This window comes from Crassostrea angulata, chromosome 5 (assembly GCF_025612915.1).
Source record: "Crassostrea angulata isolate pt1a10 chromosome 5, ASM2561291v2, whole genome shotgun sequence".
NCBI lineage: Eukaryota > Metazoa > Mollusca > Bivalvia > Ostreida > Ostreidae > Magallana > Magallana angulata.
In genome coordinates this window covers 45,029,630-45,054,609 of record NC_069115.1, presented here as the reverse complement: position 1 = coordinate 45,054,609, position 24,980 = coordinate 45,029,630, and the positions used below count along the sequence as shown (strand labels likewise).

At 32.5% G+C, this 24,980-nt stretch overlaps 1 protein-coding gene across 1 annotated transcript; it reads left to right on the top strand.

Annotated features, from left to right (window-relative positions):
* The first annotated feature begins 12,610 nt into the window (after positions 1-12,610).
* Positions 12,611-23,750, top strand: LOC128182705 (uncharacterized protein DDB_G0283357-like). The gene is made up of 4 exons (XM_052851428.1): positions 12,611-12,700; positions 14,556-14,705; positions 16,972-17,064; positions 17,208-23,750. Exons 1-4 carry the CDS (start codon positions 12,662-12,664, stop codon positions 22,716-22,718), a joined length of 5,793 nt encoding a protein of 1,930 aa, XP_052707388.1. The 5' UTR covers positions 12,611-12,661; the 3' UTR covers positions 22,719-23,750.
* The last annotated feature ends 1,230 nt before the right edge of the window (positions 23,751-24,980 follow it).

Genomic DNA, 24,980 nt, shown 5'->3' with positions numbered 1-24,980 from the left:
AGGTAATAAAGATAAGAAACGAAATATTTAACTAACGCGCAAGTGCAATACTGATTGAAACCTACATTGAAAATGGAACAAGACATGTGCAAGGGTAAGAATTACTCTTTTTTTTAGAAATAAGTTTTAATAGTAAAATTAAACTTTAATAATTTCCTCATTTATTCAATTCCATCGGGCACATAGCATCGGGAGGGGGGAGGGGGCAGGGCTGCCCCCCTTTTTTGAGCAGCAATGATTTTTCTTTAATTTACATACACAAAATTGATTAATATGGAGTTGCCCCCTCCCACTTTTATTAATATGGAGCCCCCCCCCCCACTTTTATGGCACCATGTAGGAAATTGAATTAAAAATAAGGATATAATGAGGGAAATTGAAGTTAAATGTATACTTCCCCCTCATCCTGGATTAGGATTTTCAGAATTTTTTTTCTCTTTTGCTTGTCAATATTTTTTTAATGAGTCTGCCTCCCCCTCCCACAACTTTCAAAAACGATGCTACGCGCCTCTCTACATTGTTACATGTGATCAGGATGTCAAGAGAGAGGGTACAGTACGGGTTTTGAAGAAAACTTTTGAAATAAAAAGAACACGTACGGAGTTTAATCATTCTTTAATTCTGCATTGGATCAATTATACTGGCTTTTTAAAAACCCATAAATCAATAATACCAATATTACAATTACCCGTGATGCACAAGAGATAGTGTGTTTGCATTCACATCTTGATATAAGTAACGCTTTACAAAGGATATAAATTTTCATTTGATTTAATTTTCCTTTCAACAACAAGATGCTTTTTATTGATACTTTTTATTATGCATGCATATAGATGTTCTTATTAAGTAATTTTGTTAAATCTATCATATTCTAGGTGGTGTGTGCAGATGCCAACGAAACAATCTGACATCTGTCCAATATCTAATAGGAGGAACATGTATTTTTGTGATGGTTTTGATATCCATGTCTGTGATAATGGTTGTATGCCTTATAGAGTATAACAGTAAGTATCATCAGTATCCCTGGTATGCCACCTATTTGACCGTAATGTTGCTGATTTTTTTTAATAAAAGTAAAAGAAAAGTAAGCATATTTGTTTATTAACCAAGCTTCTCTATAGTCAAGTACCTAATTAAATATTTATGCCTGGGATAAAAACATAGAATCTATTATAAAACAATTTCTTGGAAATGTATAAATGAAAATGAAACATTTTTAAGATCATTTGAAAATGTTAATGTTTGGAAGAAAAAAACCCCATTTTAATTGTTTTAAATTCACATGATATGATTTAAACCTTAAAAGACCTAGAACAGTAGAACAAAGACAAAGAACAGTAAATCGAAACCATAGCTATAAATAACTTTCAAAGCTGTTTTTTGATATGTTGTTTAGCATATACAATTGATTCAGTTTCTTTATTCATACACATTCATGACAGCTGATTCAAATTGTTAAATCGTTTACAAGAGTTGTTCCCTCCTCATACGTCCCTGTTATAGTAACAAAACAATTTCCAAAGAATCTGCAAAAAATTGCATAAATTACAATGTAAAAAAGGTACAAAAATATAATTATAACAAGACTTTTGCCTGATGTTTCGCCATAGCCTAGGTAGCATCAGTTTCCAACTACTTGCCAAAACAAGAAACCAATTTAAACATTTAATCAAAGTTAAAAAATGTTGTTTGTATCTATTTCTTTACTTAAGTACATATAACCTTTTTAATTTGCTGATGTATCTCTTGGGAAATCCTTTTAAAAGCACCATAATCTTTCAAAAAGAACATTTTATGTGAAATCATTCGCGCCTCTTTTGAAAGAATAAATAAGCAGCTATAAAGAAATGTATGTTACTAAAAAATCTTAAAATATTGCTGGCGGTTTATGGAGGTATTTAAATACACCATTTATATCTTTATCAGAAACAAAGATCTGTACTTGTCACGACCCTGACGTGAACATTGGTGAGAACAAAAGCGGTAGGTTTAAAGAAATATGTTACATCTCATAATCTGAAGGAAGTAATTGTGTTTAATGAAAGGAAACCAGTACAACGTCATTATATAATTATATGTATCCTTCAACCTGTGAGAAAGTAATTTGAATATAATCGTTCAATATATTTCAAAAAATCATACCAAACCCTGCCGCGAAACCATTAGGTGTTAAAGGTACATTGAAGTTATCAAAAACTGCAGCTTCATCTCTGCATCAAAAATTAGGTAAACTAATATCTTTTTTAAGTTTAAAATAAGAGCCGACTTCAATTCAGACATGTTTCACCATGAGATTTATTCAAACCATTTCAGCTTTTATGTGTTTTATATTTATTGTCCTTGAAAATTGACAGCGTTAACCTTATCTTTTTTCAGACAGAGACGTTATAGATATAAAACATTACAGCTCCAAAGAAGAAGGTAAATAGGAATTTAAAAGATCGTCAATTGTATTTTACAGATTGTTTATAATAAAGTAAATCAAGAACAGAAGTAATAAAAGAAAATATTTTTGCAGGATCCAATGGAACGTCCAAATCAGATTGTAAAGCTATCTCCTGGCTTGATACATGCAAAGCGTGTTTTAGCTTAAAGCAACAGGATGTTTAAATGTTTAAAAAGTTATATGTACTTGTAAATCAAATAATGAATCATAAACCTGGAAAAATAACGGGTAATAGTAATAGTTTGTAAATATTTCGATCAATTACAGATATAATGTACATGTACGTGAAATCTTCTGCTAGTTTGCTTTATTTATCATATTTTCATCTGTTTAAATTTTGTGTATTTTTGCTTATGTGCCATTAGTTACATGTAGCAATAAAAGTAAAGATCTTGTCAGCACAAATTAATCATGTCCAAACATGTTTTAAATAAAACCACTGCTAATATGGTCGTCATATCACAACCTACCTCATATATTTATAATATTTTATAGATTGCGATATAATTTGCACTTATGAATAATAGTTATCTACACAGTGATACCTATTGTATTAAATGTGATAGAATAGCTGCGTTCAATGCAGAAAAAAACAAACTATGTCTTGCTGAGGACTTATTCAATCCTTTTTTTATGTGACATAATAGTCACTAGCTGAACAATTTATTTTAAAATAAATTTTCTTTTGATTTTTCTAATATGGAGAGGTTTTTTTTCTGGTAACAAGTGATGCTTTATCTACGTTTTCTGTCTCCATTTGTAAGATTAACAGGTGGATCAGAAGATAAATGTGTAATTATTATTTTTTCAATTTGTGTATATGTTTACGTTTTGAGTATTTAGCTTTCATAAATTGAAAAGAATTGTCTTTCCTTGTTTAACTAAGGCTGAATTGTAAATTATTTTACCTGAAATGTAATCGATTACATAAATAGCTTTTGTCATACAACGATCAAAAATGACGTAGTATTTCTAACTGAAACTAAAAGCAAAATTGTGAAATATCATGTTTTCTTTACTTGAGTTCATTTGCTATCTAAATTTTGTCGACATTTCTTGCATTAATAAATGTTTGCAATAGCGTTTGCATGCCGATATTAACAATTGGATTGCATTACCTAAGAAGAGATGGAAAGATAAATATTTTTATCGTTAAAGGAAAAGTATCTTGTTTACATTCTGTACCTGGCAGTGAAAGGTACACTATCATTTATAAAACATGGATAAGTGTAAATGTGCGATTAATAAAAATATATAAAGATAAAATCAAAGTTTTATTTTTTATACCTGAAACCAAGATCATTTTATTGTGTTGACCTGTACAATTTTTCGTAGCATCTTGGCTACCAACTTCACCGAAGTAATTCTATCTCTATGTGATTGAACATTAAGTTGCCAACAATATTTTTTGCTTTGATTTTCATGGTAGATTTAAATTGACACCGGAATTACGTGATTTTGTATATATATTTTAAAATCATATTTTAAATGCACGCTTAAAGCAATATGAGGTTCAATTTTCATGATGATTTTTTTTTACGAAAACGTTATTTTCTACTAAAGTGACCAAAAATATCATGATTTTTAAATTTCTGTTAGCCATACTTTGTAAGAAAAGTCGTTAAGAAGCGTAAATTGGAGCAAAATTGAATTATTGTCGTCCTGTACAAAAATTGGATTTCTATAATCCTTAGAAGAGAAATCTTTCTTCTGACAAAAATGTAAGATTTTTAAAAATCTTATTTTTTCTAAAAGTTTAAGTTACATGCAGACTAAGCACTACTAGCAGGTTTTTTGCAGCAAAATAAAATTCTGAAAAATCCAGCTTATATTGGTTTAATGTTTCCCTGATCAACAAAGATTCATACATAACAGCCTTTAAAAATAAAGGGCAAATTTATTGATCAAAAACTAGTTTAGGTTTTAATTTGGTTATGCAAACTTTTCATTTATTTGCAAAACTGGTTTTGAACTAGTTTGAAACTAAAACTAGTTTTTGTATTTATTGGCTTTAAGGTACCTCACTACACCTTGAAATAGTTTCTCAAATCAGCAGAAATTTACTTGATTATGATAGATAGAATGATGGATAAGAATTATATATATCAAAGAGGCGAAAAAATGTACAATTTTAGATGAAAATGATATTTTCAAAAATATCATTCAGTAAACATGAACAAAAGCCCCAGGTGGATTCGAACTCATTACCTGCAGTTCACAAGCCTGATACTTTAACCACTGTGCTATGACGATATACATGTGAATCGATTGATACAAACAGATTAACAAAACATTTAAATCGCCATCTTGTGACGTAGTGTCTTAAAAAGTATAAGTCTCGGTGTAGTGAAGTACCTTAAACTGAAACAAGTTTCCAGGAAACCTAAAACCACCTCTGAGTGCGGTTTCAGGGGTTTTAAATCCTTTCAAGATGGCGGAAAGAGAGGTGTTCGAAAGAGAGTTGTTGATATTCAAGTGTGGCACATGTGTCAAAGTTTGAACTCAGCAAAGAATATGGGTATCGTCCTAACGTTAAACATATGTGTCTCAAAGGATCTATGATAGTACATATAGTACTGACCAAAATAATAATGTGGAAGAGATCGAGCGATTCCATTAATACTAACACTAAGAATTACCCTTTGCAATTTACAACAGTCAAAGGAAAATTTTTTAAAGTGGTTGATAAAAAAAAAAGGAATTCATTGAAAATCTGCTCGTAGCATTTTTTTAGTACACATTGTACTGCATGTAATAAGATCGCCTGTCTATTTCATTGCTGGCCACTCAACCACGGCTCTTTGAAATCAACAAGATTTGTCTGGCTTTTGAGCTAAGACCACGTAATTGGTGCATATTTCAATTGAAACCAGTGTCATTTTTAACTTGTTTCAAACGCCTTGAGTGAACCAAATGATCTCTATTGATATACGTGTAGAAAAATGAATATTAATAGTTTTTCATAGCAGCATTCACTTTTCCATAATATTTATGTGGTGTTAAAAGCCAATTTTGCCATGAGTTCGCAGAATACCCTAATATGTGAGATTTGCCAGAAAAAAAATTGTCTGCACTGTTTACTAAAGAATAACGACTTTCATGCAAATGCAGATGAGTTCAAGAATTATCTTCTTCGAATTCCAAGAACAAATCCAGTAGGTATGCGAGTGCAATGATAGCTATTTTCTAAACTTACTTTCCATTTAGTACTAAACGTTCAAACCATCGAACTGGTTTCAAACAGATATGAAACTATTATCAAACCATAAACCTAAACTTGAACTAGTTTTTGATCAATAGATTCGGCCAAATATACATTTCATGAATGACGTAAACAATACAAATTACAGAGTCGAAATTTTCAATTTTTTGTGCTAAAAATGTTTGCTACATAGTACATTTTTAAAGTTCAATTTTTTTTTTCTTTTACTTTGTATGATCATTCAGGAAAGTTTTGAGATGAATATCAGCAGTTTTGAGTCATCTTTTTATGATTAAAAGTTGTTGTTATGATCAATTTTCATTTCCTCATAATCTAACGTAAAAATGTAAATGCTATCAATTAGTTTCGTTGTAAATGTTTAACTGATCGATTTTAACACGAAGAATATTTTGTCGTTTAAAGCTTTTGACTTCTTTATAGAGGGAAATACCTATTTGAAAAAGCAGTATATTTTACAAATTATTTTTGAGCGAATCTAACAAAGACAATTTCATGACTGTCTGATTATATGATAGATGTTAATGGAAAAGCCAAAGTAAATCGTAATAGTGTACATCACCATGCAAAGACTTAATTTTAACGGTATTTGAATGCAAACAATACAATTTACATGCCTGACTTCATCTTGTACATGACTTTTACTTTACCACAATTATATGCATCTCCCATCAAAATAGTTTATCACGGATTTAATGTGATGCCATTTGGATGACGAATTCGCTAATGAACAAAGTATATTTTTTTAAAAGGCTCCTTTGTAATATCGTTATTTGAATTTTTATTGTTTTTTGATATGTTTGGATATTAAATCTCCATTTTTCTTCCATTGAAGAAACAAAATTGCTGTTGAGGTGATTTTAGAAAATTTATTACTAACTGCAAATATGTTAAGTATTTTAATTTATCCAACATCTGTGTCTGGTATAGTTACAATTCCAAAAAACTATCTGCTCGTCCAAATTTGTTTTCCAATTCATGTTCGACAAAGTTGCAATCTAAATATAGGCTCAGTTCTAAAACATTATATTAATATACTGTAATACTTAATGCAGAATATGTCGTGTAGATGATAGCACAGTACAAATGCATTTCTATTTTGACTGTCTATCATAACATGTTCATAAGTAGACTATAAAGTTGTAACTTATTTTAAAATAAATAATAGTCTGTATAATTATGAGTATATAGAATAGTCAACAAGGATTAATGACATAAGTTTATGTTCTTTATAGACGTTTAAAAAAATATGCTTTCAAATTACTACTATGTATAATAATCAAACAATCCAGTGGAGAATTAAGAGATATAAATGATTTACAATTTCATTTTCAAACTTTTTTTCAAATTAAATAATTACTGTATATGATATAAACTTTAATTATCAGGTTCTTTTCCTGTTCAGTAATATAAAAACAGCACAAAATACAAAGAGGCTTGATATTTTTCTATCTTAACAACTACTTTGTTAAAACGTATTCATTGATAGTATAAAGCGCCATCGGGCATTTTTTAAGGTACGAAGCATGCTTTACTCGTCACAAACCCCGATCATTTTCTTAAATATTGAGAAAAGCAACTTCCCCATTCTTTTTTTTTTCTCTGTGCCCACAGCTATGAGGATACATCATTTACATGCCGTGTTAATAGGTGGAGAAAAATAAAGGTTCCTAAAACATATTTTAAAACTGTACAGAAACGTTCTGATCAATTAATAATTAATAATAGCTTAAACTGTTAAAATGTAAACTTAATTCGTCTAAGTGATGCAGCCATCATAAATTTATAAAGTTTTTAATTTGCGCTAACTCCACTCGGGATTTATTTGAAAATATTATTAACTTTTATGTACAATAATTTGAAGATCTTTTAAAAATTACAACCCCTTTAAATATATAAAGAATATACAAAAAACATAAATATTATACGGGTCAATTCTCATTCGTAAACTGCCAGTTGAGAAATGATCCATGGCCATTGCAAAAGTAAGTAAAAGTTGATATTTTATTTATTTGGAACAAAAGGAAAAATTGTCTGCGACAAAGAAAAAGGTCGTGAACATAAAGTGCAGTCGTATACATAATATGTTATAGTTTTTTACTTGCACATAAAATCCAACATGCATTTGTTTATGAATGAAGAATTTATATGTATTCGGATTTCATGCCTTGTTGTAAAAGGACAATTAATGTCACTTAAATCTTTTAAATATTGTTTGGAAATCCAGCAATGCACTTTAAGCTGAAAAATCGCCTACATATATTTACTTACGAAACTGATAGGTGGAACGAAGGGCGCTGTCACAGATTTGAAGGTGACGTTATCTCTTTCATTGCTTGAATATGTCGCTAATCTGCAATAAACCAAAATCAAAGTCAGTCCAAAATGACAATCTTCCTCCTAACATTTTGTTTGTTTACCCTATCCCTGTCAAAATTTAATTTCAGCAATACAGGATATAAATATAGTGTATATTTGTAAACATGGACTTAATAAGTAAAAAAAAAAACCAGATGAAGGTCATGAATTAAAACAATATATTTGGCAGACATGTAAACAAATAAATCCAATATAAAACGCAAAAAAGATGCATGTCGTTTAAGACGGACTTTAATTAATGTAAACATTTTCATTTTACGTCAGGTTAATATTGTTTGGCCACCTCGCATGAACATGTGATCATCTACTACGTTTCACGAATACTATGCAACTATGTGGATATAAGTATATGATCAATTAAACTAATTTTAGTTTTAAAAGACACATCATGCAAGAATTCGTCGGTTTAGATTAATATTATGACATAAGGTTAATCAATTAAATAATGTTTATTACATATAATCTAAAAGAGGAAAAAAATAAAAAATAATCATATGAAATAATATATTGTTTAATATTATTATATCTTCTTACTCTTAATGATGTGTTTAATACATACAATTCACGTTTCGCTACGGTATGTTAAACTAGAATTATTTAAAATAAATATATGTGTTATGAAACTCAAAATGCCTACATTTGTGACAGATGTGTTTTTGCATCTGTCATCTCCCTCTATGATATCCAGATTTTAATGATGAACTTTAACGACCTGGACTTCTCTCTGTCGTCGTTTAATGTTACGTTATCTAATGAATGATCATGAAAGAGCGCGCAAAAATATTAAGGAAGGTAAGTAGATTTTTTGGAGAGGTAGCAGGTTCAATTTAAGCATTATGGTGATAATTAAAGATTATGTGTGCAAAATCATTAAACTATCGAGCAAATGAGAAGACGATATATGAATATCTGGTGTAAAACATTTGTAGATTGCTTCAAATGACTGAGATGGAAATTTGCCGAAACATTATTAGAACGATTTATGTAAAAACACTGTTACAGTTCCCCATTCGGAGCTCTTTTGAACCAAGGTGTTCAACATTCTTAACACTTCTACATATTGTTTTCATGTAGCAATCAATCTCTTTATAATAAGAAGTCTATCTTACATGTATATGCTTTGAAATCAGATTTCGAACACATTCGAGGTCATGGCTAGATAGCACACATATTGATCAAATTATACAAAGATGCATTCTTTATATTTGACACATCTATAGTCTGCCCCAAGTGATTGCTTCCATCAATTTTTGATGATTTTTAATAAAAATACACATACCTGTGAAAGAAATACAATTGAAATCGATGAAAGAGAATATATCCAAGATATCTTCATTGAACAATTATCCCTTTTCACTCATAAAATTTCACAGGAACGAAAACAATTTTCTTACGGAGATTTATAATGGGAAATGTTTACATCTTTTCTCCATTCGGAATACACTCGGAATACATCGCGCAATTTTTTAACGTTATCATCCGGGCTTATTAATGGCTGATGCAATGCAAAATTTCAATTTTGGGATGTGTATTGAAACCTGAAGCGGTAGAGGGGGCGTTTCAAAACAAATAATCTGGACATTTTTCATATTAGTGGATGAACGTAGTTTGAGCACAAAGGTATTTACTATTTTTGAAATATCAAGCAAAAAGTGGTGGAAGCAAAAACTCGGGACAGAGTATAAGTAAAATCGACACCCATCTCGACATCGCCTTACATAGGACCACAATATTTGTATGTAAAAGTTCAGAACCTTTATAGTAAGGGTCGTGGTTACGGCAAACTTGAAAATAAAGTTTCACTCTGATTTCCCAAGCTGTAGCCCTTTGTCCCTTGAATAAAAAGTTTTCATTCCAAACATTGCGTGATGAACTTTGAACCCCCATGAGGTCTCCCTACTGACCCCCGGATTAAAAAAAACTTATGAGGAAGTCAAATGCAAGCATTATAATATAAGTGCCTATAATTAAGCGTTCAGCGAATACGATAAACGCTTTACGTCATGTAACCAAAACTACTAGGCAACTGAATGCTTATTCAAAGCGCCTACTTGTGATGAATCAAAGGATTGAGGGTACTGAAAGCTGGACCAATTACTGGATATGTGTTAATCACATTTCTTTGAACAAGAATGATATATTGTCCAATTTAAAACTTATATAGCGATTGTTCTTCTTGATCTAGAGATGGACAATGAAACTAATGAATTAACTGAATGATAAGATTTAATGAAAATAGTAAAGCAAATAGTCCCACCAACTTATCAACAAGCTTGCTAACCGTTTTCCCGTTTTTTCAGTACTTTGATTTACTTCCTGATAAGAATATTATTTAAAGTTCACAAATTATTATAATAATTTCCTCCACCGCCTTAGAATGGGCCTTGTCCTTTGATTGTAGAAACTAAAAAGCCCTTCAACTAGAGATAGTGTGTTCCATGTTTGATTGAAACTTGCTCGTCGGTTGGGAAGAAGCCGAAAATATGAAAAATAAGTTAACAGACAAAGGTTGACATGCAATTAGAAAAGATTTAAACCTTCGGTTCAGGTGAGCTAAAAGCTCTGCTGCTTAAAACATTTATATACTCTCCTGTGATGGTACGTTATTTCATTTGAATTATCCTATAAACCAACTATGAATCAAATCATGTCTGACTGTGGCTTACCGCATAGCATGAATTCATCAAATTTGAGAGAGAGAGAGAGAGAGAGAGAGAGAGAGAGAGAGAGAGAGAGAGAGAGAGTTTCAATATACTGCAATTAAAATACACTAACCAATTAATCTTTACCAATTATGTTTTTTACTGAATGTATTTATATGTAGGTGATGAGTTGCAGCTATTCTTTCGTTGAACCGATTACAGAATTTTTACTGCCTCGCCTATGATAATGGAATACTCCTCTGTTACATTAATTCCGTTGGTATTCTGGTCACATTGATGTACATGTGTATTTGTTTTCAAATAAGGAAACTATTAACTTGTTTGCTTGTTACAATCTGAATGTTTTAAAACCACATTCCAGATTATGAAGCGAATAACAGCTAAGTTAATCAGCATAAATCTACAGCAACGATTATCTTATATGATTCTTGTCTGAGAGATGCTAATGTCAGAAATTTAATATTGTAATTCAATTTAATTATTTGTGATTAACGTACAGTGAAATTTAATCTACTTTGGAAATAAAACCATGAAACAAAAAGTGAATTGAACCACGATTAATAAATACTATCTAAAAAAAAAAAGAAAAAAGAATAGCAATTCTTTTTTGATTGCAGAGAATTGTTAAGTGTGTGTTTGTAATCAAAGTTGACCCCCAAGCGCTTGCAATTGATGAATTTTCATTTTTTTTAAATTAAAAATATCCATTTCTGCTTTTAGAAATCTTCATCAATTCAGAAACGCACTTATTTTACAAACTTTTTATGTTCTACATTTTGAAAGTGTTGAAATTATAATATTTTACAAAAAATATTGCAGTAATTTTTAATCATAATTTGTTTTCTTTTTATTTCTTTAAACGTCATTTTCTCTATTATGAATATTTTTCATTCTTATACATGTATAAAGAAAAAAAAGACGATTACATATTAGCTAATTCAATATAAATTTAAGAATTTGCTAAAAAGGAAACTGAATGGAAAAATTCAAAAATATAGTTCAATACCTCAAAGTAAGGAATTAATTGATTAGAAAGCAAGCCAAAAACATACACTGTTCGTGAATACATATATCACTTGTCGAAGTCACCATTGAATAGATTCATAAATATTACACACGGACTTCGGATTTTAAAAATTGAAATTGCATTACACGTAATTTGTATTTTTTGTGTTCCCTTGTATGATTTAACCTTACGATTTAACATGATTTCGGAAATATTAATGTGATTATAAATCGCACATCCCGTCAATATCTTTTATATTACTGCTTTATTATTATATTTTAGGGAGAGGGCTAAATAGGTTGTGCCTGCTGCCCAATCCCATTCAATATGCTATACGAATAAATTATTGTTTGAATTAAAATATCTTTTATTGAAAGTGGCCTCCTGGTGAAAAACACAATTTATGAATATAAAATCATTTTACTGTACAATTTGCAAGTTGTCTTTTTAATTGTACTCGCCCCTTATTACCAGACAATGGTGCATTACTTTCAATAATAATGCAATATTATCACAAATTAATATTCCCTCGCACTGCAAAATAAACAAATCAAAATGCTGTTATTACACTAAATTATCATAAAGATAATTCTGATCCGGGTTTCATTTGAAAACATATTTGTCACATAAAATAATACATGTATATTATGTATATTATACAGCATTGACATCTACTGATGCAAAGCATAAAACTGTTTTTTCTATTGCATAAAACTTTTTACAGGTTATGGATCTCAGCCAATGAGAGAGCGCGCACTGACGCCTGACTGGCTTGTGCCAATTGTCATGCATGACCACTCGCTCTTTGACCAAGAATCCGCCCTCCCGTCTATATATATTACTTAGTACCAGACCAGGTATATACAGGTAATTGAGACGATTTGGCGTTAATGTGTGGTGTTTCGAGCTTTGAGAGAGTGTGACCGCTTTTGTTCTTTACTTATTCGATGGGCCAGTTCAGGGATCCAGAATTAGCCTTGGCGAAGGTGAGTTTTTCTAATAATTTAATAAAATATCCTAAGCATTAACACTATGCATTACAGTTTGATTTTTATCAATTCAAAAAAATTGGAAATTTGCATTGTAGATTTTAGTTATAATACTGGTACATTTTTTTCTTTGCTATATCTAAATGTGTGCAATTCCTCTAAAAATGAAGGACTATCAAATTTCAAACTGTAGTTATTAGTTATAAGAACACCATATTTGGTATCATCTAATGTGTACGTTTTCTGTGAAAATGATACACAAAATATTTATTAAATATATTTTGAAACTATAATTGGTGTGATTACTTTAAATTGGTAGGATACTAATCATTTTGTATCAATATATGGATGTAAAATCATAATTGCGCATTTTTTTTATTTCAAGAAAATAGGATTAGCAATAAGTGAAAGAAAAGGACCATAATTTTATATTATATATAAATAGCTGATTGTTAATGCACAAATCTTTCAATTTCTGTTCAAATGCATGTAATTATATAATATACACATCCTATTTAAATATTCACACGGAAAACAAATATGAAAGAGCATATAACTAAGACTTCAGTACAAAGAAATGCAGATAGAACAAAGATAAATATATCAATGAATTCAAATAACTACGTGTATATAATTGGTTATATATAATCAATGAAAGATTAATTACTTTGCGCTTTTTCTTTTTTGTGTGTTTCCCTTTTTCAGCTTAATTTAATTTACTTCTGATATTGAATATGTTAAATACATGTGCGGTGTTTGGGCTAACGCGCTTCTTACAAAACTGTTACTTTCTTGCAATTCTTCTATATAGGAAACACAACATGTTTATCCAAAAGAAAAACAGCAACCCTTCACAAGTTATAAAACAACTTGAATATCATCATCACAAATAACAAATATTTGCGTTTCAAAATAAAAATCTGCTTAGACGACAGTCCTTATCGAGATCATACTTCCGCTTTTACTTTGGAACCCAAGGAAAAAAAATTGTTTTGTGGACTACGATTTTTTTGAACACGAAGACAATTTTCTTGTCGACAGAGAAAATTACATATCTGCTGGCTTGTTGGTGAGAACTCTTTGGTCTTTTTGCGTGGTATTCGATGTGGCATCCTTTGTAACGTCCCTTGTATATGATGCATAACGGTGTTCTGTGGTAAAATTACTTAATTTGTTCACCTGTAAAGCATCCAGGTAACAAAATTCACATCAAAGGTGTGCGCAGACAAGTGCACAACGAAACATTAAGTAAGTGAAGAGATTGGGAAAGGAGAAGATACAGTTGTAGTGGGGGTAATTTATAAGGTGATTAACCGCCATTAACGCTTGATTAACATACTGATTAACTTTGTCAGATTAATCCACAAAACGATCTCGACATAATCACCTTGACTCTGTCAAATTACAACTAAAATATGGCTCGCGATCATCTCTGACAGCTTAAAACAATTAGTTGTTCATTAGCTATCATAAACCTTTACCATAAGAGAAAAAAATACAATTTATGAGGTGTATTAAAGAAAATTTTGATTTCTTTTCCGCAATCTAAATCTTATCCTAATATTAACATACCAAACATTTCAAGCGACAGTAAATATTCAATATCGTGGCCACAGAGAGGTCTAATCTGTAGAAATAAAAAAAGCAATATATCAAAATAATATTAATCAAAATCATGATACATAACATGTTTTATTTCAATGTTGATTTATTAGAGAGTGTCATTGTAATACAGGAATTTCATGAAGACTGAGCGTTCATCATAAAAAAAAAACTTTACGTCTATAATAAATATAAATAAACGAGGACCAAATTTTGTTCTACTTATAATACGACCGTTTTTATTTTTCAGGAGGTAATTCTCCAAGCACAGGCGCAGACGACAAAATGGGTCACGATGACGTTGGTGCTTTCGTGTGTGGGGGTACTGGGGGTGACAGGGATCATGATGGGGGTCTACCTGTCCGGGAACCTTGGAAAGGGAGACGATTCAGATGATTCAGTGAGTAGATTTCAGTGATATTCAAATTGCTCATTTAGGCCTATATGCAAATTTTCATATTGAATGACTTGGATTACTCTAACTCAAAACTCAATCTAAAGTATATTTGTAAAATTGTTGATGTCACATCAAAATGTTTCCAATTAAAAGTACTAATTTTCTTTTCTTTTTTATAATCTACAACATTGTGTTTATTATGCCTTCGCCTATAATTGTATTTGTCATATGCATATCGCAGATATGAAAATGAGATGCGTAATTGTACAAACTTGTGTCACAAAACAAGAGACAATGCTCGATGAGACTTTAAACAAACAAATATGAAAACGGCAAACGGTCATTGGTTAAGTATAACCTATAGATATTTCTAGTCTATACAAAGAAAACCTATGGTCAAGCAAAAACCTATATATATGTATCGATCAGGAAGCTATCACCTGTGTCTAGCACGACCAATCAAAGATGTGGTGGTTTCACGTCTGTTATAGGACATCAATACACACAGACAGGGCCATATTGCCACGAAATCCGTCTTTATTTGTCCTTGATGATGTACAAAGATATTGATGAGTAATATATTATATCGGGATCACGGTGATTGGTTTATTCGTAATGAAGACCCAAAATGCATTGTTTCACATTTACGTGGATTTAGCATCAATCAATACGATTTGGTAGATCTTTAAAAAGAAAAGCATGCAGAAAACCCAGTAAGATTAAGATTCGAAATATGCTTAAGATATTTTTATATATGAGTCAATTACACGTTCTTGTACAAAATGCTTACTCAAAATAGAAAAAAAGTGTTAACGTTACATTATAGAACAAACACATTTATATATGCCAATTTGATCGAGACGAGTTAAACCTTTTACATTTGCACGAAAATTCACTATCTATCGCGGCCAAAGTCAGCAACAACAAAAAATAAGCTGGGGGTGGGGTGTCAAAGTTTAATGAATGCTGCTGCGTGCTACCTAATAAAGAATAGGAACTGTGCTGCTTAATTGTGGATTCTAGCAGTAATTTGACAAACACGATTTATCCTGTCTGACGTTGTTTTCTGGTTTCTGTTTGCATAAAGTAAAGGTCATTACCTTATCATTACCAAATTAGGCATTTAATTAGTTTCTGTTTACCGAAATAAATGCAACGACTTGCAGTGATAGACGTGTCAAGATTGCTTAATCATTTCTATATGACAAAATATGACAACAAGAGAAATAAATATTATTTTTCATCATTCTCATTACTCATAAATAATGCAGAAGAGAATCATTTTGATTTCAATTTAAGCAGGAGGAGACACAAATTTATTTTTTATCTTGTTAAAATTATCATTATTGCAATGAGTTTAACAGATCTGATATTAAAAAATAAATAGAGTAATATTCTGATTCGTTTTGACCCGAATTACTAATTATAAATAAATACTACATATATAGATACATAAACAATAACACAGGGGCTTAGGGCGAGATAAGTAAGTGTCCCTCGAGGTTTCACCAGACATGGTTGTATGCACCGAGAGGCGTCGCCTTTACCACCCCCACAATACACACCGACAAGATTTATCAATCCCGACTAATTAAGCCATTACCTAGGTTGATATTTTTCGTGCATTTAAAACGCAGACGTGTTAATGCTCGACAAGCAATATGCATTATATGCCTCAATGTGTTACCTATCGGTATAATAGTAAAATACACTTATTTTGAAAACTACTTCAGCTATGGTGAACGTTCATTTGTTTGATATAACGCTAGTTGTAAAATGTTGTCTTCTAATTGCATACGATCATCGTTATATCTAAAGTCACTCTAGTGACCCGCTAGCTCGTCGCGCTGTGTGCCTGTTCTCACAATCTTGTGTCTACTAAATATAAACATGACAGCTACATGCGCGGTGATGAACGCTTTATTCCTCTCATTAGTCGGTCATATTGGATTTTTCTGTGATTGTTTCGCTGAAAACGGTTTTGCCTTTGAAATACTTATAGTCTTATTATGTATTCATTCTTGATGAAAAGTATCAGAACGAACACCTTTATTGTTATTAAAGGGTATGACTATACATGTAAATACATCTAAACATATAACATGATCAAAAATGAAGGAGTGACGAGAAATTTGAATCTGAATTATGTTTGATTTTGACTAGAGCTTGACTATCCGACATTTAAGAAAGTTAAATTATTATATCATAAACCATTCCAAATTCATCCTAAAGGGAATTTCAATGACATTTAGATTCTGTTTCTTTACAGGTCAATCTTCCCGTATTATCACAAGCAATGAAAGGAGCCAATTTGGAGAGCGACGTATCACAGAATCACTTGGATCTTAGTTTATCAGACCCTGTAAGCTGAATATGTCATTGAATTATCATTTGTATTAAAATCGATGAATAGAAAAGACTGCATACTCTACTTCAAAGGATATCATAATTTGATAATGCAATTATGCAAGCCAATAAAAATTGTTCTCCAAATTTGTCTTACAGATTAAAGCACCCAATCCATTGCATTCCACAACGCCTCATTCTGATGATGATGACGACCAACATTCGCTTTCCAATTTGAATAAGCTGAATGCAAAACAGGATGACAAAGGTTTTCTAGCTAGTCAACTGCATCACTTGAACATGATAGGAAAAGAAATGCTAATGCTTCCGCATCTGACCCGAAAACCAAACGCAAAACCAATTATTTTACCACCACCTGCAACACAAGAAGATATAACGACATCACTTCCCGTGGAAAAACTTACAGTTCCCGGAAATACAGCGCCGATGCCGAATGCAGTTACCTTTGACACAACGATAAGGGACTTCACCATCTCCTCGAACATTAACTCAATCACGAACAATTTTCTTGGTGATGTTCGGGACACGCTTCACGAGAGTTTCTTTCAGCAACTTTCTCCAGATAATTATGACGATAATAGCTATGAATTCAACAGTCAAGAAAAGACAGAGATATCAGAAGAAGATTCGGACCAAGAGGTTTCGGTAGAAGACAACACATCGGAAGAGACTACAATTAGGGAAACACCTGGCACAGACAAGGATGGGAGCAGTTCGAAAGAGCAAGTCAACTCTGGGATAATTTCTTCCGAAACTCAAATTGATGAGCAATCGTCAACGGAAAATGCAGACGATAAATCATCTTCAGAGGAACAAACTGCAGATGATTCAACTGGAGAGGATACCGTTGTAAATAACATATTGGCTACAGATTCCAAATCATCGGAAAATCAAAGCAACGACGAACAATCAGAAGCAAGCAAAGAAAAAGATTCGTCATCAGAGGAGGATAGCAACGAAAAACAAATATCAAAAGAAACTGACGATAACAGTGATATGTATGAAGGCAAGGACATATCCACACAAGATAATGGCAGTTCAAACGAGGTAGAAATTATAAAACAAGCAGAACTAGATTATGATGATAGTTATGAATTTGAACACATTCTCACTGATGAGAAATTTAAATCATTTGTAGCCACATCTTTAACCTTACCTGAGAAGATAAAATCCACAGAAACATCAGAGAGTAGTGCTATCTCTATTGAAAATGACAAAATTTCTAGTCACGACAGTTATGACTCAGCTGAACGAAATTCGGCAGGAAGAATTGAAATTGAGGGCAAAGACGCAAATGCAGACATATCAAATAGCTATGAGTTTAATTCTGCTGAGGCATCAAATAGTGGTGATCATTCTCCCGAAATAGCAATTGCAGTTTTAGAGAACAGAAACTCTAAACAGAGAGACAGTGAAACCATAGACAGCGAAAATGTCTCAGATAAAGTAAAATTATCTCTAGGCAATAAACATGGAGGATACAGTTATGAAGAAATAAGTTCAAAGTCTGCTAGTGATGAATCAATTGTCACTGAGCAAACAAATGATAAAAGCCAACATGATAGTGCAGAATCCACTATAGAAAATAAATCGAACGAAAGCGAGAAATCATCAGAAGAACTTAAAGACAACAGCAAAGAAAACGACAAGCAGGAGTCTGGAATAATTCAAGACGCCATTTCCAGTGAAAGCAGTGAAGATTCTGATTCCAGTGAAAATTCATCTAAGAAAGAAAGTATGGAAACTGTTTCTAACAGCAAATTAGAGAAAAGTTCTGAAACCGTGGAAAGCAAGGAAGGTAATGAAGTTTCAACTCTTACAGAAACCTCAAAAAGTGACGAAGATTCTTCGGTCGAAGTTAATTCGAATGAAAATAGCATTGCAAAATCTGACATTTCAAATGATGAACATTCAGACAGTGCTGATAAGTCATCTTTGATAAACTATGAGTCGGAAGAAAGCAAGGAAGATTCGGAGCAAGACAGCAAAGAAAACAGTAGAGATAAAGTTAATACCTCAAGCAATGACCACTCATTGGAAGACAGAAACAACGATGAACAAACAGAAGAATCGTCTCAACATTTCGAACAGACATCAAAGCAGAGTGAATCTGTCGACAGCTCCTGGATCAACGGGAAAGATACCGATGATTCATCTGAAGAGAATAGCAGCAACAAAGAAAGCACTGAAGATATTGATGACAATTCAAAAGCTGGAGGAACATCAATTGAAAATCTTGGCAAAGACGCAACAGAATCTGAGACAAGTGAAAGCTCAAACAACGATGATACTTCTACCAAAAGTGGTGAAGATTCTATGATCAATATGATGCTAAATATTGAAAACAAATCAAGCAATGATAAATCACAACTTGATGATTCGAACGAAAATGATAATAATGTTGACAGCGAGAGTAATGAGAGCGTTTCTTCTGAGCTTATCGCTACGGCGCAACGGATTCAGTCCTCTTTCCTAGAATCAAAAGAAAAAGGCAATGAAGGTTCTTCTGAAGAAAGTACCGTGATCAGTGGCGGCCAAGACTTAAAACTCAATTCAAATGAATTCAGTAGTAACCAGTCTCAAAAAGACGAAAGTGAAGAATCTGTAGACAGTGAAGAGAAAAGTAATGAGAAGAGCGAGTCAGTAAACGATAAACACTCAGAGGAAGATAACTCAAGTCAACACTCAAAACAAGATGAATCAAGTCAACACTCAAATCAAGATAACTCAAGTCAACACTCAGAACAAGATGAATCAAGTCAACACTCAGAACAAGATGACTCAAGCGTACACTCAGAACACGATGACTCAAGTCAACACTCAAATCAAGATGACTCAAGTCAAAACTCAGAACAAGATGACTCAAGCGTACACTCAGAACACGATGACTCAAATCAAGATGACTCAGAACAAGATGAATCAAGTCAACATTCAGAACAAGATAAAACAAGTCAACACTCAGAACAAGATGATTCAAGCGAACACTCAGAACAAGATGACGCAAGTCAACACTCAAATCAAGATGATTCAGAACAAGATGAATCAAGTCAACAGTCAGAACAAGATGAAGCAAGTCAACACTCAAATCAAGATGACTCAAGTCAACACTCAGAACAAGATGACTCAGATCAACACACAGAACAAGATGAATCAAATCAACACTCAAAACAAGATGACTCAATTCAACACTCAGGACAAGATAAATCAAGTCAACACTCAGAACAAAATGACTCAAGTCAACACTCAGAACACAATGAATCAAGTCAAAATTCAGATCAAAAAACCTCAAATCAACTCTTAACACAAGATAAATCAAATCAACACTCAGAACAAAATGACTCAAGTCAAGACTCCAAACAAGATGAATCCAGTGAAGGCAGTGCAAAATCAACCGAAAACATGGCTTCCAACCTCCTAGAATCGAACGAACATAACGAAAAAGACGAATCGTCAAAAGAAAAAACAGATGAAGGGAAAGAAGATGATTTATCAGATGAAACATCAGATGAGTCAAACAATTCAAAGAATCCAGATGGTTCTGTTTCGAAAGAAAATACAAAGATTTCGTCACGGGACTCAACAGAAAGCGAAGAGTCGACGGAGGAAACCAGATCCCAAAATGCCGCCAGTGTCTTAGAAAATAACTTTGATCATGTTGATTTCAACTACCCTAATCCTTTCACATCACAATATTCTAATATTTACAGTTCTTTGTATTACGATTCTTATTATGATGATTTACTTAAAAGTGGAAATGATCATAAAAATTCAAAAGAGACCACCGATTCCGATGATACCAAGGTATCGCCTAATGTTAGTTCTAAACAAGATGAATCTGGTGAAAAATCAAGAGAGTCTAAAGAATCAAATGATCCATCAACACAAAATGAGGTCAGGCGACCCGGTAGCAAACAAAGTAGTGATGAGATTATAGAAGAGGCAGCAGGAATACCGTCGAGTAATGCAGGGGACAACTACTACGATGATAATATGTATTTTGATTTTCTTGGTGGGCTTCTTGAAAAAAGCAGAATGAATAACAATAACCACAAAATACCTAGCACTGTCTCTAACGATGAACATCAGTCATCTGACGAAAGAATGGAAAATATAAACAAGGATGACAATCAAGAAGACGTTCCGACTCGTACAGATAGCCGAGATGACAGCTCAGAGACACAAGATTCAAATGGTGCAATTTACACCAATCCTTGGGCAACAGTGCAGCATAACCAGAGAAAAGAACCAGATGATGCTATGTCACAATTCTTTAATTTTGCTGCCACACGAAATCCAATGGAAAATGGTGTCATCCATGGAATCACCAACGGCTTTGATGGTGTAATGACTACAACAAGGCCAATCGTTCCTGCAGCTGATTACTACGACGATGATGAAGAATCTCAACGTGAAAGATCTTTAGGTTTCGTCGGCGCCTCAGATGATCAACATGGTGGTATTTCTTCGTTGCATAACGGGCATGTGCAAGACAATACTTATACGCATAACCAGCACTTTTCGTTGAATAATGGCAATGCACATTCAGGGAATTTTGGAGGTGGCATGTTTTCAGGAAATCAAAATTTCGGACTTTTCAATCATTTTGAAAAAACTCTAACGAATATCCAACAAAATATCCCATCTTTGAATAATGACCAGTCTTTTTCATTTTCCGGTTTTAACCAACAAACAGAAAATGGGGGTTCAAATAATGGCCATTCACAAGATTTTGTACGTCATATAGATGGTTCAGTATACAACAATGGAAACTTTAATGATAACCAATGGCCGATGCAAGAAAACAATTTCCAAGGAGACTTGAATCAAAATTTGCATCAAATTGAACCTCATCAGTGGAACCCACACCACACAGGAAACGAACAATCTCTAACAGAAAGTATTCCAGCCACAGAAAACAGTCTACAGACAAATTCCTTATCTGCCACAGGATTCGATCTCTTATCAAGTTCTCCATCCGCCACAGGAAGTGTCCTTTCGCCAAGTATTTCGTCCCACACATCAAATGAACATTTGCCAAGTTCTTCACTCACCCCTCAAAACTCAGGGAGCGAGCACTGGTCAACAGGTGATATGCAAGCCTCACCAATTGAAGCCAGTCGACAAGACAGAAACATATTTCTGGATCCACAAACTAACTACTTCAGTAACAGTGTGCACAGAAGCGCATTTGGAGCTCCAAACGACCAGTTAGACTTTGATATAAACTTCAATAATGGAAACAACCCGATGATTGCAAATCAACCTACGATCAACAATCGGCCTGTTTCGCACGATCAACAATTTTACCAGGATAACAACCAATTTTCCGTTCAGAGTGGTAACGGTGCGTCTTTTGGAATGGTTCAAAACATCCCTGCTTCATCCCAGCAGATGCACGTCACTAACGAAGATAGCGAGGAAAAAAATGATGAATCATTTTCAGGTTCACACAGATCATCTTTATCATCAAATGTTCAGCCTTCAAATGTCTATAGAAATCCGTATGCTGATGATAATTTCGATGATGACCATCATGAAAGTCATCAGTACGCTAACCATAATCAGGAAAGAACAAATAACCATAATGATGATGAAAACGATGACAGCAGTGAGAACAATAATGAAAATGACGACGACACAGATCGATGAAAATAATTATGCTGACTTTCGAAATGCATATATTCGCGATTTTGGCGTTTTCTCGTATACAAGTTAAAGTTGTAAAAACGTCAAATGAGGAACTGAGATAAAGTGCAATCAAATGTACATATAGCGCCAAGTCGCGTTCTGGACTTCCAAGCTGTCATGTCCTCCAAGACATTTCTATGTTGACCTACCACGATTTGAATTTATACCAGAAAATTGTTGCAATGAAGTATACTAGTAGTACAACATTATGCCCTATTTCTACGCACTCATTTGAAACCTGGTAAAAAAATATGACTAAAAATAGCACTTTTTGGTTAAATTAAATTTAACGAAATGTACAGTGGATGTCCAAAAATTATCTTATCGAATCAACTGCTTCTTTGATGACAATCATTGCACGAGTTTTCATATCAACTTTGATTTTGCTGCGTTTTGTTTATGTCTCTGATTTTCAACGACATGAATTGGCGGGATATTTAATTGAGTCAGAATTATGTGAACATTTCTATTGGTTAGAGATATGACATTTGTGATCCTGTTATTATGCGCAGTATATTAATTTTTGTATACTTTTCTGATTTGTGACCAACATATTTGTTTTTACATGAACTTAGTTCCTGTACATTTAAATCATCCAGTTTGCCATACAGAACTCGTCTTCATAATCTATGTACATTTATTTGACTGCTAAATATGGATGAGTGTCTACGAGTGGACGAGTCGCTGATTTATAATTAACATTTGCCTTAATTAACTTTTATTTGTTTGGGACTTAATTTCCGCAAGATTTATACGTACATTGATGACATTCAGCATCAATAAAATGTTTTATGATACGGTCAACTTCGAAGAGAAAAAGAGTCTTGGTTTACCATTGTGTGCTTGAGAGAATGCATGTTATTTTTTATTATCGCCTCTTTCATTATTTACTGTGCTGGACACAAATTCCGTGGGTAAAATGAGCTGGTTTTGTTTTATCTACAAAGTTGTTATATTTATTTAAACATTAGATAAATAAAAATGTATACCTAATCTGTTTTGTCATTGTGCTTTTCATTGCCTATATATCAATATTCTCATCTTACATGAATCAGATGCAATAATAAATGTTCTGAGTGATTTTAGCCATAAAAATGTTACCGTCCAATCAATTTACTTTAGTTTGATTCTAGAAGTACATCCATCAACTCAACCAGGTGAAAAGCTCGTTTAACCAATACACGCAGACGAAAAGAGTATTAAAAGCTGAAAGTGATTACTTAATAAAACTTTATTGAACTGTGGTCGCATTCAACATAAATCTTTTAAGTTTATCAATTCCACGTAAAGTGCAGAATATTTAAAGTTCGACTTCATTTTTATACCCCCCCCCCCAAAAAAAAATTGTATTTATAGATGGAGTTCACATAATCTAACCCTATGTGTTAAGAGTGTATAAATTATTAGAAAGAGTTTGAATTTTTTGAAAAGGAAATAATTATATAGTTTACATTCATAAACCACAAAAAGATTTATGGGTCAAAAAAATATTCAAAAATTTTAAAATATTCATTTATGACAGAAATTGTTATCTTTCGCTTATGTAATTATTTTTCACAAGACAGTAATTGCAGCAAGTATCCTGAACAGAATAAAGATGTAAAAGCAACTAAAGACGCAAATCAAAGGTGTCTTAGGCTTGAATTGATTTTTTATGTTTCATTTAAGCAACAATAAAGATATTTTTTTCTGCATTCACTTTGCTAAAAACAAGTGGAAAGATTATTACAACAACCTATATCTCTTAATTAAATACACCCAAAATATTTGTGTGTGTGACTGGGGTTGGGGTTGGAGGTTCTGATCTGAACTGCTTGCTGATCCCGCATCATTTGTTTCAATAACATGTACTCTGTATTCTTCATTAAAAATATCTGTAATCGAGGCTTCAAAATATTTTTAAATAATAAATATCACATGTCTTCAAAGGCTTATAATCACAATGTAACGAAATCCTTTTAAACCCGTTCTTGCTTTAATGTGGTATGGGACCCTTGTCAATATTAATGTGGGTATAAGTACATTTTAATTAAAATACTTTTAAGAGTTTAGAATTTTCAAACTTTACAATATTTTACCAAAAAAATGTCTTAAAATTTTTTGAAAAGGTAAAAATTATAGAAGGCCCGGCGGGATTCGAACTCGTGACTTACAGATCCATAGATAACACTCTATCCTAATGCTCTACACTGTAAAATAACAAAAAAAATTATGAAATTATAC

Excerpts from the sequence above, each read along its gene's own strand:
- LOC128182705 (XM_052851428.1), top strand. The coding sequence starts at position 12,662 with ATGGGCCAGTTCAGGGATCCAGAATTAGCCTTGGCGAAG. Across the intron at positions 12,701-14,555 it reads CAGAATTAGCCTTGGCGAAG|GAGGTAATTCTCCAAGCACA; the intron begins GTGAGTTTTTCT and ends TTTATTTTTCAG. Across the intron at positions 14,706-16,971 it reads GAGACGATTCAGATGATTCA|GTCAATCTTCCCGTATTATC; the intron begins GTGAGTAGATTT and ends GTTTCTTTACAG.